Below are 18485 nucleotides of genomic sequence, written 5' to 3'. Positions count from 1 at the left end.
TCAGTTTGATTTTTAGTCCAAATTAAATTGATAAAGTGAATCGGTTCAAAAATCTAACTAATTTTTAAAAAATGATATATTTTTTGAACTAATTCGAATAAAATGATTTAATTCTTGAATCAATTAAAAAATATATATTTTTAATACAATTTGAATCGATTTATAATTTGATATTTTTTTTTTGGCAAATGTACTTCTATTATTACTATAGAAGAAAATTTTTGCAGCAACACAAAAAATCAGGATATGCATGCAGATTCTAATTTGTGTTTTTTTTTAATGTCAGGATACGTATGCGAACTCTCACATAAATGTGTTTGCTGTAAAATTTATTTCTTATCTGGAGCAATATGAGAAATGTCGAACCTTTTTTTTCTTTTCACTTCCCAAAATTTGCGTCCGATACCCTACTCGATATAACCATAGAGGTATTATTTTATATTTTAATTCTTAAAAAAAAATTCGCATTCACAATTTCTGTACTTTTTCTGTTTTTCACAATTTTAATAAGGGAAAAAATATAATATTGTAGAAAAAATTTAGGCATGTTATAAAAATAGAAATTTTGGGATCTACACTTGTTTTCAAAAAACAAAACAAAAAAAATTTGATCCCATAATATTTATCTCTATAACATAACTTAACAACTTTTCTACAACATTATTCTTTTATTACCCTTTTAATAATTACAGCGAACCACAGAATCAATTAATCAATTTCACGGCTATTCATCTGTAAATGATTGTTTCAGCATGCGTTCCACTATGGCTTGTGTAGTGGCGGCAAAACACTGCTATAACAGGGTGAACAAAAATCGCATTATAAGAGCTGCATCTGTGCCGTAACGGGCTAGCTCCTCATTGTAACTGTAACAGTGGGTGCACTAAGTTTCGTAACCGGAGAAAGGACGAGACTAACTCCCAACCGAAAAAATTTTGGCTTATCCTCCGGCCCCCAAAGATTTTCCAAGAAACTGCTTGAGGCATGGTTTGATCCCTGCACCAAGCAATCTCTTGAGAGCTCAGCTGCCAACTGAGCTACCCTTGGGGGTTAGTTCTGCTGTGTTTTGAGTGGGTGTGTTTAGTGGCGAGTCTGGCGAGACCCCGTGATGACAAATTGGAAGATATTGACAAATTGGAACTTGAGTAAAAGAGTACATATTTTAAAGTAAAGTTTACGAAAATTTAAGAATTTAATTAAAAAATTGTTAATTTACTTCTTAATTAATAAATAAAAAAGAGATACTAGTAGCACACTCTTCAACACATTGTTTATTATCATATTTTTATTGGGTAAAGTATTTCTTCAGTCACAGAAGATAAGTTATCTTCAATGACCCTTAAAACTATGTCGTTTTAAATTAATGAAGGGTGTTTCCGTAATTTTAAGAAAATTAATGAGGGGTGTTTTGTTAAAATTCATAAAAAAAAATAAACAAAATTATAAAAATATCATTATTAATTCAAAACGACGTAATTTTGGAGGTCACTGAAGATAACTTATATCCAGTGACTGGAGAAATACTTTATCTATTTTTATTACTGGAGAAATTTTATGTGGTCGAATTAAATAATTAAGCTGGATTCATATTATATTTAATGAAATTCATCCAACAATTATATAAAAAAATATGTTGAGAAAGTACGCCCTTTTAATGAATAGACCATTTGATTATTTATTTCAATCTTGTTCTAAATGTTTTTTCATGTTTAATTATTATTCGTAGATGAGGAGGGTTATATTGACAATTTTTTTTTTTTACAAATTATGTTATAGTTTACCAATAAGACTTCACTCAAGAGTATCTTATCAGTAAGACATAATATAGTTTGTAAAATTTGTAAATAAAGTTTGTAAATATAAATTTTTCCTTCATAAATTTATTGATTAAATAATAAATCATGTCATTTTTATAAGCAGAATCGAATTATTTTGCTATATCTCGGATCATAATAACTTCGCAAAGCAATTCTTATGAAACATAGAAATGCTTGGACTTTTACAATAAAATTTGATGAAAAAATAAATAAATTACTTTATCAGAAACAATTAAAATGTATTTTTTGTAACAAATCAGAAGCGTAATACTGTTATTTTCCTTTTTCAATAGTTTCGTGTATCACATTGGTATTAGTATTGAATAAAGCAAAAATATATTTTTTAATCTCTTAACTCTATTCTAAATTTTATTTTCATCTCAAAATTATATATAATATTAGTTATTAATTACTACAAATTCGATGAATTTTAAAAATATTAGGACATAAATAAAATCATACAATTGCTGGATGAAAATAAAATATTAATTAAGGGATTAATTTTTGTTGGACATATTTTATGCACCATTTACAATTTTGTTGGTAAATATGCACCATTTATATTTTTAATATCTATATTCACAGTTATATATAGGAGGTGATCAATTTATGCCTATGTAAATAATATATCTAATTTTAGTTATTAATTTCACATATATAAATATTTAATGGTTCTATTTTATTAATTAATTATGCGAGTCATTAAATTTATGTATGATCAACAACTAAGATTAAGTGTATGTCTTTTTATTCATACATTAATGGTATAAGTTGATCATATATATTATATACATAATTACTGTAAACAATTTTTTGTTTGCTTTAGATTTTTCAAAAGTGAGAAGGAAATTAATTTTATTGAATCACATAAGTGTTATACATTAATTTACATGCTAAATATTGTTTTTTTTATAGTTTGGCGCTGAATAAAAATGTTATTTTTAAATTTTTATAAATAGTGTTCATGCTCAGCATGAAACAAGTAAGCAATTACCATATAGGTTATAATGTTTATCAGCATAAAAATAAAGAAAAAAAATCATGGGTATACAGAAAATCAGAATCAAATTTCGGACAGAAAATTTTGGTAGATGGAAAATTATCGTGCATAAGCATAGCCATCCCACAAAAGCTTCTCCAGCAATTCCCACACTCTACTAACCCATAAGCGCAACTGCGCAAGTTCAAGGCTGTTATAATGTCAGTTATTGTAAAACCATCTCCTGTTACTCACAAGATGACCGACAACGAGAAAAAAATTAGGTAGTGCCAAAAGATTCAGCCAGTAGATTTAGGTGGTGTCAAAGTTGTATTGTTTTTAAAAATCCAACTAATATATAGGTTATATCAAAAAAAAAATAAGAAAATCTATACCATTTTAAAAAATTAGCACCACCTACCTGGTTTCGCCACTGACGATATCCAAGGTATGAACACTATCAAATAATTAAAGTGTAGTTATTACTTATTAAAATCGGACCGACCCAGTCGGGTCGATCCGGGAATCGGTAAATTGGTCATATAACCGGTCCGGTTGAAGTAACGAACCGGTCATGCATCAGAACCGATGCGACCCGGCCGGTTTTCATAAAAAACTGGTGACCCGGTCGATTAACTGGTGACCCGGCCCGGTCCACAAAAAAAATCAAAATCTTTGTTTTTTTCAAAAAAAATCATAATAGTCATATTTGAATTTTTTTTGCTTATTGACTTACATAAGTTATGTACCTACAACACTAATATTATCTTAATTGTGTACTATGCATAAAATTTTGAATTTATTTATAGTTAGATATGTCATTTTTTGAACCTAAAGCTCCGTATCACGATCATTATATTTTTGTTTGATTTTTTATTTGATAATAATATGTGATTTATTATTTTTTGTATTAAAATATTTGAAATTTTTTATATTTTTTTAGATATTTGAGTATGTTTATAATTTTTTAATATAAATTATAAAATTACATATAATTACCGGATCATGCGGTTGAACCAGTGACCCACTGGTTGAACCAGTGATCCGATACCTCGACCAGGTCAATGACCAGGCCGGTTTTAATAACATTGATTACTTCACTTGTTTATTCATGGTTATTGATTTATTATCGGTCTAATAGATACAAAAATGTATAAAATAATTAATTAAATCTTACCTAATACTTTAAAATTTTTGAGTTGAAATAATATTTATTATGGTAGTAGGGTGCCCCCAAACAAAATTTAAAAATTGTTCATGATTGGCATAAGAACTGGTGTAACATGGGGAACAAAAATACTGACTCTAAACAGTTCAATGAAGCACTTATGCCACTGAAGTACTCCCACATTCGACAAAGAGGGAGGAGTGAAACCAGCCTTTCCAGTCTATTTAAAATAATAGTTTCATTTTTATTATGTTATAAAAAATAAATTTATCTCCTATACACATAAAAATATGTGAGACTCATGTGAAAAGAAAAAAGAGAAAAAAAAATCATTAACCCCACACATTTATATATATATAATAAAATTATATCTTATATCATAAGAAATAATAATCCGTTAAAATAATTGAAATCAAAAAAGCAAGTTAAACGATCTGAGATTTGAAAAGGAAAAAAGAATTTGGCTCACCCCCAAATTAAGAGGTCATAAATTTAATTCTCACTGAACTCTCCACTTTGAAGTGAAATTAAGAAAAGCAGTAAATCAAAAAATGAACATGTGCAGCACAAGATATATAAAACAAAGAATAGCTCCATACTATATCCATGCTTCAAACCCACAAGTGAGGGAGCATATTAGAAAAATGCAAAATAATTAATTAAATTCAGTTAGTACCTTAAGTTTTGGGTTAAAGTTACACTTATAAGTTATAATTATCTTTTTTGAATTGCAAGACTTTCTTCTTTTGTACTTGGAGTTTTCAATAGTATTACTTTTACATTAAACTTTTCACAGTATTATTACACCAATCATCAATAATTCAATTATTAAATGTATATTAATTGGTCACAGACCTAACAATCTGTATCCAACTAAAGGGCAACATATCACTAGTTCCACAACCTATCTATAATCAATAATTGAACCAGAGGAATATTATTCTTATAACTTAAAAATTTTACATTTTATAATATATTTTTTTATCGTTGATTTTTGTCAATTTAACGATTTTAATTTATTGGGTCGTATTTTTAATTAATTATTAATTTTCAATAAATTATAACTATTGAATTGACGAAAATCAACGATGAAAAAATAAATTATAAATAATTATAAAACATATAAATTGTAAGAATAACACTCCTCTTGTTAATATCTGTAAAAATAGTTCCACGACATATTACTAAGTGAATCATTGGACCGGTGGCCAGTTCTTTCAGGTCACCGGCTCTTCACTCCAAACCAAGAGTCAGTAAAAAATCAAGGTAAATTATAATCTATACTGATGCAATTATTAATTTGTGAGGGTACAACATAAGTCTTAGCAGATAGCTATCTACTTAATTGAATCATGCCTATTTTTTCAGCCATGTCGTGATTTGATCATAAATCTAGTCACTTCATTATGATATTATATATATCGTTTTTCTGAATCTATATCTAAATTTAATCATTTCACTTTGCAGTTTTGATTTGTCTTGAGATATATAGTCTCACATTGATTAGATGGACAACTAATATGGCCTTTATAAGGTCTTGGGCACTCCCACCCTTTGAGCTAACTTTTGGGGTGGTGACCTCAAGGTTCTTTACATGGTATCAGAGCCTCACCGTCTCCCGCTTTAGAGTGGAATTAAAATAAAAAGCATAAAATGGTAAACCAAAAATTAGGCCTGTGCAATTCCACGCTTCTTGGCCAAAGGGCTCTTGCGTGAGGGGACGTGTTGAGATATATAGTCCCACATTGATTAGATGGACAACTAATATGGCATTTATAAGGCCTTGGACACTCCCACTCTTTGAGCTAGCTTTTGGGGTGGTGACTTCAAGGTTGTTTACAATTTGTCTGGTCATGTCTTATGATAAAGAAAGTTCTTTTCTCCCGTGAGAGTTTAGATGTCACGTGTTTTCCCATGGAAACTTCAGCTCAATTTCATTTGAACTCTTCCATATAACAAAAGCAAAGTTTTACTTATCGTTGGAAATACATCGACCTATTACATTTTGACTTATAAGTTTATAATTCATAATAAATTGACTCTTTTTAATTTGACATTGTTGTGCGAAATATCTTCTTTGCAAAAATTCAAAATTCAAAATAATGTATAATCAACCTCAATCCTATCCTTCCATTTCGAGGAGTATTATGCACCACGATTTACCCGAATGATCATATTAGAAGAAAATAAATTAATCTTGTATCATACATGAATAGAATTTTTGCTCAGGAAAATCCATATCACATTACTTGTACTGTTTTATTAATCTCATGTTAAAGGAGATAAGTTATATCATGTCATAGAAATAAACTTGTGGGCTCCATTATCTGAAAAATAAAAAGAAAAGAAAAGAAAAAATGGCACAGTTATCAAAGAGTGTGTAGGAGAGAAATTTATCACATATAAAATAAGAGTAGTTTTTCTCTTACTTGTACGACCATATGCATAAGACAATAGGTAATATTTCATCTGTATATCATTTTGGGAATTCTTATATTTGTGAAACTTGTTTCAATTCACAGGACCAATATTAATGTCAATCCTCCAGTGACCCCTCCGCTTGTTGGCAACTATAGTATTGGTGTGCTTGCACTATACTATTGTTTATATTTCTTTGTGCTGCTGCTGCATTTGTGAAGAGATATTTCATGTCAAGTAATGAAGATGACTACTAGCGTTACAAAAAGCTTTTCAAGGCTGGGAGATAATGATACATAAGATTGAGCATCAGAGTGAACATTTTGACCCGTACTTTGAGATATTATGCTTGAAAGAGTAGCAATTTGTAGTTTGTAATTACTGGTTTAGATGGTTTTTAGGCAAAACAAAGAGTTTGAGCATAGTCAACAAGATAGCAATAAAGCAATAAATAAAGGGTTCTATAAGAGTTATATTGTAGGAAAAGTGATTCTGTAATATTATAGAAATTCGTTTTGCGTGCCGTAATTTTCTTTTTTTCTTTTTTCTTCAAAAAGGTGTGGGCTCCACAAAACGTTGTGTGTGTAAGAAAGTTTGTTGTGTCATGTTAAATGACAAATGCAAACCCCATAAATAAAATAACATTATGTTCAGTATGTGCAAGGTGTCATTTTCATTAATTTTAGTTTAGCGTATGTTACACAATCGGCTGTTAACTCCTTTGATATAAAACTCGTTTAAGGACAATGGCATATACTATACATCGCATAAATGCAAACTAAAATGAATAAAAGTAAACAGAAGATCTGACACAATCAAATTCACAGCTTTTCAACTTATTAATGATTGTTTAAGCCAAACCAACCTGATGCAAATTAGATCTAAACGTAAGCTGTATCCATAGTTAACGTTTGCCTTCTCTTCATGGCTCTTACCTCATGTAGCCTGCAGATTTGTTGTGGTATTTTCTTCTGTATTTCTGTGGATTTAACAAACTAATCAAACTCCTAAGAAGCAGCCAGAAAAATCTAAGGTTGTGGGGCATCAGAACCATAAGCAGGTAGATGAGCACCCGAGTTCAAACTTCTGCCATAAGGCCAATGCAGAAAACACCTTCCCATGACGCTGTTAAATGCATGTTTTGTTTATAGCTTAAATTCAAGGGAATAATTTATTTTGTCTCTTTTTTTCAAAAGCTCTCCCACTAGGATTTTGATTGAGTTATTTTGACCATATAATAAGATAATCCAAACATATCCTAAAGTCAAGAAAACTGGTACAACTTTACAATGAACTGCTGAGAGTGATATAAGGAATGTTAATACTTCTTTTCACCTGCTAGAATAAAATCTTCTGAAGTAAAGGGAGGAGGCAAACGTCAAATCCTATATAACTGAGTAATTTTGATACTGAATTTTTTTTCTCCTCAGAATTATACATGTTCTTTCTATTGATTGGTTCAATTTCATTTACAGAAAAGTCAAAATATATAAGAACTTGTATGTTACATCAATCTATTAGCTGCACAGCCGCAATAGAAGGTATCTTGTCTCTCAACTTCTGTGTTAAGGCAACACGAACTGTCATAACCCCAGCTGCTGGTCCACTTAGCCGAACTTTGACAACATAATCATTGATTTGAACAAGCTCTAATATTCCTCCCCCAGTGCCAACAAGGTATGGTCTAATTTCAGAAAGAACCTGAATATTGAACAATATAAGATTTCTAATCTATAAATGAAGCAAAAGCAAGTTGTCACTTACCAACATGAATCCTACAGCTTACAGATACATGTCTACATTTGTTATAGAGAGAATTTTTACAAATATATTAACCACAAGAAATAGTTGGCATGGAAGATAATTTAAGCATTTATCTTCTGTTCAAGGTAAAAAAATGTTTATGCCACTATCTGAATGATTGAAGAAATGACAGAAGCTTTCTGGCCTCAGTAAACAAGGAATATTCATCATGGATTTGCATAGTACACCAATCACTCTTTGTCAAGTTGATAAGTATGATGCATGAAACTTAAAAGAAAAAACTTTTTAATCAGAAGTTATAGTCCTATGATCAAATATTTACAATTTGTAATTAGTCCATCTACATGATGCAGAACAAGTGTCTAGCAGATCAATTAGCTTTTACACCTTAATTTAAAATCCAAAAGACCGTGATGATGCATAATACCAATGAAATTATGGAAATGCTAGATATGATGCATAAAGTTCCATACACTTTCAACATTTTCTTCAGTTAACTCAAGACCAGTCTCAGTATCAAGTATCTGCTCCACTTCCATGATTTCTGGAATCTTATCCCGGAGGCGAGTTTCAATTCCCATCTTTAATGTCATAGTTGAGCTAGGACATGAACCACATGCTCCTTGTAACTTGAGGACAACAACAAGGCCATCTATCTCATGTAAAGCCACATTCCCTCCATCAGCCATCAAACCAGGCCTTACCTCATCCAAAACCTTCTCTACATTCTCTTCTGTCAGTGGCAGGACACAGCTTGGAGAAACAACAACTCCTGCAACATTGGAATGTGAGTGCTACAAGAAACTACTTTCTCAAATCCTTTTCAAGCTACTTAAATATATGATTGAAACTATAATGAAGTTTCGTAATGAAAAAATGTTGCTCACACTTTCAACTATCATTTCTTTTCTCATCTGGAAAATTCAATTTTCATTTCAATAATTCACACTAATCAATATCAGATAAGCAAATGACACTTAACGCTATAAATTTGCATGCAAACATTGATGTAAAATAGTAGTACTCATTTTCATCGGAGAAAAGACTAGGCATGATGTTAGTGTAATAATCAATACAATTATATTCAAATTCATGAAGCTCTTGAAGAGTGCATTGACAGCACAGTAGCACCTGCTTTGTTTCGTGGAGCACGCCTTGAGATAAGCCCAAAAAATTGCTTGATGTTGATTTGGTGGCCTCTGAAAAAACAATTCTCCTTTGACGAAAATCCTCTTGTACTTGATACTGGGATCTACAATAAACAAGCACAAAAATTTGAGTCACATAAAGATTTAAAAGAGTTTACACGTATCCATTACCAAACTAAAGAATCATAATATAAATAAATAAATATGAAACAATAAGAAAAACAAAGTAGAAAGTACCTTAAAGAGACAAAAACTGGTAGACAATAATCTATGAGTTGGACAAAGCATTGCAATTGTTCTTGTTGCCTTGAGTTTTTGAGTTGTTGGGGTTGACAGTGCACCACCCAACATCTGAGAGTAAGTGGGAAACCCAGTTCCAGAAAGCTACCATAAGAATGAACAACAAGTGAAACTGAATTTTTGGATTATGTAAAATATTCTCTCATTTTTGGTTTCTGGATGAAGTTCAATTCTGATATTTTGAGCGTGCTGATAATAGCAAGCGTTTCTTGATTGGCTGACATAGATTGTTTATGATGATAAAGAAAATAATAATAGAGTCTCAAGTTTGTGGACAGAACTCAAACAAGAAGCCACAATGCAACCCTGTGATAGTTAGATTGGTTATTAGATGAGTTTTGGGCTTAGACATAAACTTAATAGAAGTGAAATCTGTTGAACCAGTTACTCTTTTTCCTTTTTCTGTGTAAGCCCAATGGTTTCACTTTGGAGGGTGAATGTATAAATTGCAAGGTTGAGGTCTGTTTAGTGGAATACACCAAAACAAAGAGGTTTTGTTTTGCAAGGATTGTTTTAGGCCCATGAAAACTTTATTGGGTCATTTACTTTGAAGCCTAATTTCTGCTCCCTTTTTTTTAAGCTTTACATTTTACAAATCATCATTAATACGGTGTATTTCTCTTAAATTTAATGGGAAAAAATGATCACAATGGTAAAAACCCTGTTATATGATTAATGAAACTGAAACTTCATTTAAGCATAGTACAAACGAATAAATGGTAATGGTAAGAATAATATTAACGGTAATTATAAAAGAAGCAATTAAAGTCCAATGATTAATGCATATTTTCTTTGGGAGAATAGCTCTCCTAAGTCTATTCTCTTGTGTCATGTGACTAAAAAAGAAGTTATTTAAAAAAAAAAAAAAAATGGTGGATCTCACTATGCTTTTATGTCTACTGGAAACCGAAAAATCTTCCGTGCTTGAGAGACTCAAAGCCCATTTTCTTTAGAAAGGATATGGGAGTTAAGACCAAAATGGATTAGTTAGAATGAGTAATAAACAAACCAATAAAAATGGGTTAGAGGTGAGGGATTAATTTTGATAATGATAGTTAGTGGTGGAGTGATAAGGGGGTTAGCGGGGTGTTTGCCTCCCTTTAAAATCATATAAACCTTTAGAAGTGAGTATTATTTTTAATTATTTGGTCATATATCTAATACTAGCCTCCTTTCAAAATCTACAGAAATCTTTAATTATTAGCATCATTTCTAACTTTTTTAATCATATAAATAATTATAACTTCAAAGGAAAAATTACATAATAATTTGGCCGCTTAATTTTTTTTTGTCTAACTCCGCCATTGATGATAGTCATAAATGTCATTCTGTTTTGTTTTTATTTATTTATTTATATATATGCCTGTTGTGTGTGTGAACGACCTGGGCTGTGGCGCACTTAGCCACAAGGTCATTTCCAAGTAGCCACTCACTACTTTTCATTTCCTCTGGCACTTGGGTTTGCCGTATATATCAACCAACCAACCATGGGAAGTGAAATGAATGAAATGCAACCAAACCATGCATTTCCTCCAAAGCACAATCACAGGCCCACCCTCTATACCTGATTGTAAGTTAATCTTAAGTCAGGCAACATGACTTCTAACATGTATATCTTTTTGACCAAGTAAAAAAGCAACCTTATCCTATCCGACCGAAAGAGAAGTTTTTCCCCACCCCCTTTTTTCATCTTAGTTTTCTAAATCAATAATGTAACGCATCACAATTGTTTTTTAATCCTAATGTGATTTTAGTCTTTGATATTGCATAGTGGAAGAAAAGGGAAGACATGACCAGACAGCAATATAGAGATTTTTCTTTGTTTGTCTCTCTACTTGTCTTTCTTCTTTGAAATTTTTAAAATTTCAAATTTTCATGGCATGATCTAGATCATTGCATGTATGTGTGCATACAATTTCTTTCATGCAGTTGTTTGAAAAAAACTTCAACAGCTAACCCATTTAATTTTAGCCTTAAAACATCTATCACCCAGTACTAGTGAAACTAAGTCCAATAATAATAACAATAATAATATATTTAAGGCTTGAATGTTTCTAAAGTGAATGTAGATAAATTATCTACATTCGTTCTTAAATCGACGTCATTTTAGGTTGAAAAATTAAAAAATTATAATGAAAAAGATTATTATAACCTTAAAATAAATTATATTATAAAAATATCTTGATTTCCGTCTCAAAACAACGTTGTTTTGAACTTAATGTAAATAAATTATCTATGTTGACCGTAGAAAAAAGTAACTCTGTATTTAAAAGATATTTTACTTCTATCTTTATCAAGAGCAACCTGTGTAAACATTCCTTTCCCCTTTAAACTCATTGGATCATATATTGACCAAACACGTGGACAGATTGCTTCGAGAAATTTTATTTTCTTAACTCTGAATTAAACAGATTCCTCCTAGGAACAAAAGAACCATGCAATAAAAATTTCAGATTCTTGTCTGTTGTTTCCTCATTTCTGAATCACAATCAAATCCTAACTCAATGCTTCCTCCATGTGATGCTAAAACAACACCAACTATTGTGGATCTTTGGTGGTCCAATACGAGTATTATTCAAAAAAAGAGAGAGTAATATTTCACTCCCTCCCAACCAAAATAAAGAACGCCTATTATTTCTAACACAAAGAAAGCAAGAGATGTAGGTGCACGCATGGCATGATCGACCCGAATAGGATTTTGGGCTGAATTGAACCGGTTTGAATTGGTTTAATTCAGAATTAGTTTCGAATCGATTTATGTTTTAAAATCAGTTCAAATTTCAAAACCGATTGAGATATGCAAACTCATTTCGAATTGGTTTTGAACCATTTTCGAATCGGTTCCAAACCAATTTTTGAACTAATTCTTTTGGTTCGGTTTAAATTTTTAAACTGGTTTCTAAAATCAATTAAGGTTCTCAAGATTGATACTTTCGTCTACTTTAATTTGCGCATCCCTACTTGGCATGGCTTTAGGAGTTTAGGGCAAGCAATAACCTTTTCCCATGGAATTTTCTAGTAGGTAGAATGTAAATGAAATGATCAGAGCCAATAAATTTATTTTAAAATTAAGAAAATGTTAGAGCCAGTCTGTGAAAGAAAAGAGTGCCGTTGTATTGTAACATGTACAACGACTTTGTACCTGATTTGATATTTAATGACACAATGAAGAATGAAAACGAAAGCTATATTATTGTACAGAATAATTTTGACAACAATAATTGAGGAGGGTTTAAAAAAGATTAAGGAGGAGAGAAGAATAATATCAATGTAAGCACCACAATAACATAGAGATGAGGATATTGTTATAAATAATGGACATAGGGTATTGGATCCAAAAAAGATAAGCCTTCTTCCCAAAATGGAGAGATTCCTTTTGTCCTTTAAATATCCATATAACATTTTTATGTTCTTATTTTAATCTTTTTTGGGTGGGGAAGTCTTCCTCCGAATCTGATGCATTGAATGTGGGAGCTGAATTGGATGCAAACTTTTCTTTCCCTCTTCTATTTTTAAGAATCGTGATTATTTTTTATCTATGTTCCTTGATGAACCAACCTGTGGGATTCCCCTTCCCTCTCTGTCTCTCTCTTTTTTTTTTAATAAATTATTATTTTTAGGTGGCCCTGTATTCACATGAACTATGTGTCACAATATATGAGTCAAAAAAACACAAAAACTACGTTGCTTTTCTTTGTCATAGAGATTTAGACACCACAAAATTTGTTGAGATATATAGTCCCATATTGGTTGTATGTGCAACTAATGTGGAGTTTATAAGGCCTTGGGCACTCCCACCCTTTGAGCTACATGGTATCTACATGGTATCAAGAGCCTAAGGAACTTTGAATTTTTTTTTTCGGTGAACCCACTGTTCATCGTCTTTTAATTTTTTTTTTTCCGGAGCTGTCACACCGTCAGTTTCTGGTACGTTTTCTTTCGCGTTTAAAGCTTCTGTCTACGTCAACCACCACCGTCCGGTGGAGTTTTCCGACGAACTGTATACCGACGTGCTCGTCTTGGAAGCACGAACTCAACGGCACCGGCCACACCCTCAACGGACCTCTCACACGCGCGTGCAAGATCCGATCTTCTCCTCCACCAAGGCGGCGCGTGGGACCTCCTCTCCGGCCGTGGCTGGTTGCGTTCTTTTCGTCTCCCTGTGACGGTTCTGGATCTGGTCCTGGTTCTTTGTTTGGACTTCGTTTTGTGTTGACGTCAGATCCCTCTTCTACCGATTAGTTGTGTGATCTGTCCTTTTTTGATTATTTTTTTTCTCTTAATTATGGACCCTCCTGTCTCCAATGACTCTGGTACTCCGGCTGAGAAAAAGTCGGACTCTGCTATTTTTTTAAATTATATCCTTGCTCCGTTGAGTGTGGATAAATTGGATGGTTCCAACTATGATACTTGGTCTTTCGATCTGCGACTTGGGTTGGATGGGCAGAATTATACATCCCATCTCACCACTAAGGCTGAATCTGTGGCGGAAAAGGAGCGCACACGGTAGAAAATGATTGATGCTCAGCTGTGTAGCCTCATTAAAGCTACTCTTCATCCGTCTGAGAAGCTATTTGGAGTCAGGCAAAAGCATTTGTGACTTGGTGGTCTGAGAAGCAAACATCAGGTCCTACTGCATCCATTGCTCCCACCGGTAATTCTGGTAATTCTTTTGCTAGCATATCTTAGTTGCACTCTATTGGCCCTTGGACTCTGGATTCTGGGGCTTCTGATCACATTTCTGGTAATAAGTCCTTATTCACTTCCCTTTGTACTACTGGTTCTTTTCCCACTATTACTATGGCTAACGGGTCTCTGGTCCAATCAAGGGGGATTGGCACGGTTCTTCTTTTACCTAATTTATCTCTGGACCATGTTCTATATGTTCCCGATTCTCCTTTTAACTTACTTTCTGTTAGTCGGTTGACCAAATCCATTGACTGTGTTGTTTCTTTTACTAAAACCTCTGTCATATTTCAGGATCGGAGTTCGGGGAAGGAGATTACCAAAGGATGTGAGTCCCAGGGCCTCTATCAACTAGTTCCCTCTTCTTCAGCCTGCTCCACTGTGGATTCTCCTCTTACTATCCATGCTCGTCTGGGCCATCCTAGTCTTGCAAAGCTTCAGAAGATGGTTCCCCATTTATCATCTCTTTCTACTTTAAATTGTGAGTCTTGTCAGTTTGGGAAACATACCCGTAGTACGTTTCCGAGTCGTCTTAATCGTCAAGCTGCTTCTCCTTTTTCTGTGGTCCACTCTGATTTTGGGGACCAAGTCGTCATTCTTCTACTTTGGGTTTTAAGTACTTTTTTACTTTTATTGATGATTATTCCATATGTACTTGGTTATTTTTAATGAAAAAGCGGTCTGAGTTGTTTTCTATTTTTCAGTTATTTTATAATGAAATAAAAACTCAATTTGGTATTCTTATTCGTACTTTTTGTAGTGATAATACATGTGAGTACTTATCTCATCAATTTCAACAATTCTTTTCATCTCATGGCATTCTTCATCAAACATCTTGCCTTCATACACCTCAACAAAATGGTGTAGTCGAGCGCAAGAATCGCCATCTGGTTGAAACCACTCGTGCCTTGTTAATTGATGGTAATGTTCCATACACATTCTGGGGTGATGTTATACTTACTGCATGCTATCTCATTAATTGCATGCCATCATCTGTTCTCAATCATAAGGTACCTCACTCTATTTTATTTCCCCATCAAGCTTTATATCCTTTAACTCCACATGTGTTTGGTTCTACGTGTTTTGTTCATCATCTTGGTCCAGGTTTGGATAAATTAGCTCCCAAGTCTCATAAATTTTTTTCTGGGTTATCCTCGGTCTCAGAAGGGTTACCGTTGCTACTCTCCCACTTTATGTCGATACTTTATCTCGACGGATGTCTCCTTTTTTGAAACAGTTTCCTTTTTTGGATCCTCTACTACTCCTGTGGATACTGATTCTGTACAGTCATCCTTCCCAGGTGACCTTCTTTACCTTCCATCTTTACCCGTCCATGTTTCTGACTCTCCTTTTATCACCTCTTCTGCTGATGAGATCGAGCATAGTTCGTTAGATGTATCTGTGGACTCACATTCAACTGCATCTCCTCCCACAGCTTCGGTCCCACTTTCGGATAGTGACCTTCCCATTGCTTTTCGTAAAGGTACTCGTGATACTCGCCCTCCGGCCAGGTATATAGTCAATATTAGTTATCATCGTCTTTCTCCATCATATTTTGCTTGTCTTTCCTCTTTGTCCTCTATATCTGTTCCTAAGACCACAGGTGATGCACTTTCACATTCGGGATGGAGACAAGCTATGATTGATGAAATGAGTGCTCTTCATCATAATGGCACATGGGACCTGGTGCCTCTTTCTTCTGGAAAATCTGTGGTTGGTTGCAGATGGATTTATGCTGTTAAGGTTGGACCTGATGGTCAAGTGGATCGTCTTAAAACTCGCTTGGTGGCGAAGGGTTTCACTCAGGTCTTTGGCTTGGATTTTATTGATACTTTTTCTCCTGTGGCGAAAATGTCTATTGTTCGCCTTTTTATTGCCATGGCTGCTATTAGTCATTGACCTCTCTACGAACTGGATATCAAGAATGTTTTTTTTCATGGTGATCTTGAAGAAGAAATTTATATGGAGCAACCTCCTGGATTTGTTGCTCAGGGGGAGTCAGGTCTTGTTTGTCGTCTTCGTAAGTCTCTCTATGGCCTCAAACAATCTCCAAGAGCTTGGTTTGGTATCAGAGCCTCGCCGCCCCCCACTTTCTCTTGTGGCATTTCTTAGCACAGATAGGTTGGGCCTGTTGCATTGTCCAATCTTCAAGCCCAATGGGCTCTTGTGTGAGGAGGCGTGTTGAGATATATAGTCTCATATTGGTTGTATGTGCAACTAATGTGGAGTTTATAAGGCCTTGAGCACTCTCACCCTTTGAGCTAGCTTTTGGGGTGGTGTATCCCAAAGTTCTTTACAAAATCCATAATATTTAGACTTTCCTAGTACAAATTTGAAGTGCTTTTTGAACTTTAATATCACATTTGACACATATCAAACTTTTTTTTTTTTAAGGAGAACTAATATTAAGGTTTTTGGAGAGTCTTTGACAGGATTCGCAAACTTGTTATACACGCATGTATAATTTCTTTCAGTATATCAATTAATAAATTTATACTTTTTCGTTCAAAGTATTTATGTTAATTACTTCGGCGTATTATTCATTTGTTTGTTTTTGATATTTCAATAAGGAAGCGTGTTTAGAGGTGGCAAACTGAGCGGCCCGTCTCGCTCCACCAAAAAATGAGCCAGCTTGCCCTGTCCCATTTTTGAAAGTGGGTTGAAAAACTCGGCCCGTCCCATCCTGTTTGGCGAGTTGGGCCGTCAGCCCGAACCTATTTTACACTAACCCGCCTCAGTTCGTCTATGTCTGCCATTAATTCGTCAAAAAATGAATCTGCCGCACCCCGTTTAGCGAGTAGAGCGAGTTGACCCGCCAAGCCGAGTTCGTTTTGTTAGCTCTAAATATGTTATTTCAATGAACAATGTTTAACTCTTCCAAAATTTTAAATTTGTGGAGAGCTTAAAAAACCTGTTGTGTGAGGCTGTCATGAATTAGGTAAAGGACTGAATTTCCAGTGCTAAAACTTACTTCTTTCTTTATTTATTTCTTTATTTATTTGTTTGTTTTATCTCATGATAAACAAAAATTTAATGATAATAGCCTATTCTAATAGCACAACGAATTAGAAGGGGATTAAACTTCATCGATCAAACATGGGAAGGATAAAAAAATAATTATGATATTAAATGATGGTAGATCAGTTAATTCATGAGAGCTGAGTAGTTGACGCACGAGAGCTGAGTAGGTAAGGGTGAGAGCATGTGTGTTTGAACATCCTCAAAATTATTTTTAGGAGAAATTTAAAATCTTAATTTTGAACTCGTCCCAAACTCCGAATTAGTCTATAGAAAATTTATGAAATTACCGAGAATAATTAAAAAAAAAAAAAAGGTGATTGTGATAGTTTTGAATAATAGATATGGCTAGAAGTCCTTATTTCAGGTGTTGGAACTAAAGTAGTTTAAAAGAATATTATGCAGTTAAATGTCATTTGGGGAAGGTTGATACTAATTTCAAACATTACAGCGCTCACAGCTCAATTCAATGTATGCTTTTGTTTTCAATTCGGGTTGGCGTCATATAAATTACTGTTATATGATATAATATAAAGTATAATATAAAGTAGACATGGTGCTTATGGGATCCCTTTTACCTGAAGTAATGTGCTCCTTTGGCCTTGTGATCAATTAATCAATGAAAAAAATATATTATACTTTTAACATAGCATGCTCAAGCAAAAAATAAGCTGTATCTAAAGTCAATTGCTTCTTTAATCAACCAACTAGAGGCCAATTAGTGAAGCCACATGAAAAAAATCTTAAGTAATCAAGAACTGATCCCAAGACATGTCAAATCAGAAAGTGAACATTAGATCTGCTGCACTCGGGTCGGAACTTGGAAACAACATGACAATTGAGAGTAGTACTATGAACAATTTGCATGGCTGGGTGAGGGACAAGTGTCACCCCCACAATTTTTTGACCCCACATGACACACAACATGCATTTTCTGGTATACCTTATCAACAAGGCATCCATGTGAGTCAGTGTGACCTTATGAATCCGTGGATCATGACGGCTCTTAATGAATCTGTGTCCAGTGTGATCCATTTGTTAAATTTAAAACAACCAATGCGTAGGGACCAAAAGTATATAAAGTTTTTTTTTCTTCTATTTTAATTACAGTGGGGCCTCTTGATATTTAGTATCGAGGAATTCAATTATGCCCGAGTGAAATCTCATATTTGTTAAAAATAAAGAGA

The 18485-nt window shown here is 33.4% G+C and overlaps 1 protein-coding gene across 1 annotated transcript; it reads right to left on the bottom strand.

Annotated features, from left to right (window-relative positions):
* Positions 1-7670: 7670 nt before the first annotated feature.
* On the bottom strand, positions 7671-9832 carry LOC133297853 (nifU-like protein 3, chloroplastic). Its single transcript, XM_061497072.1, has 4 exons — positions 9532-9832; positions 9278-9398; positions 8620-8918; positions 7671-8083 (listed from the first exon to the last, which is right to left on the bottom strand). The coding sequence occupies exons 1-4, from the start codon at positions 9643-9645 to the stop codon at positions 7892-7894; spliced, it is 726 nt and encodes a 241-aa protein (XP_061353056.1). The 5' UTR covers positions 9646-9832; the 3' UTR covers positions 7671-7891.
* Positions 9833-18485: the final 8653 nt, after the last annotated feature.

This window comes from Gastrolobium bilobum, unplaced genomic scaffold (assembly GCF_033153095.1).
Source record: "Gastrolobium bilobum isolate Gb01-03AN ecotype WA unplaced genomic scaffold, APGP_CSIRO_Gbil_v1 utg14577, whole genome shotgun sequence".
Taxonomy (NCBI): domain Eukaryota; kingdom Viridiplantae; phylum Streptophyta; class Magnoliopsida; order Fabales; family Fabaceae; genus Gastrolobium; species Gastrolobium bilobum.
Note: the sequence above shows the minus strand (reverse complement) of the source record. Positions and strands in the feature narration are given on the sequence as shown.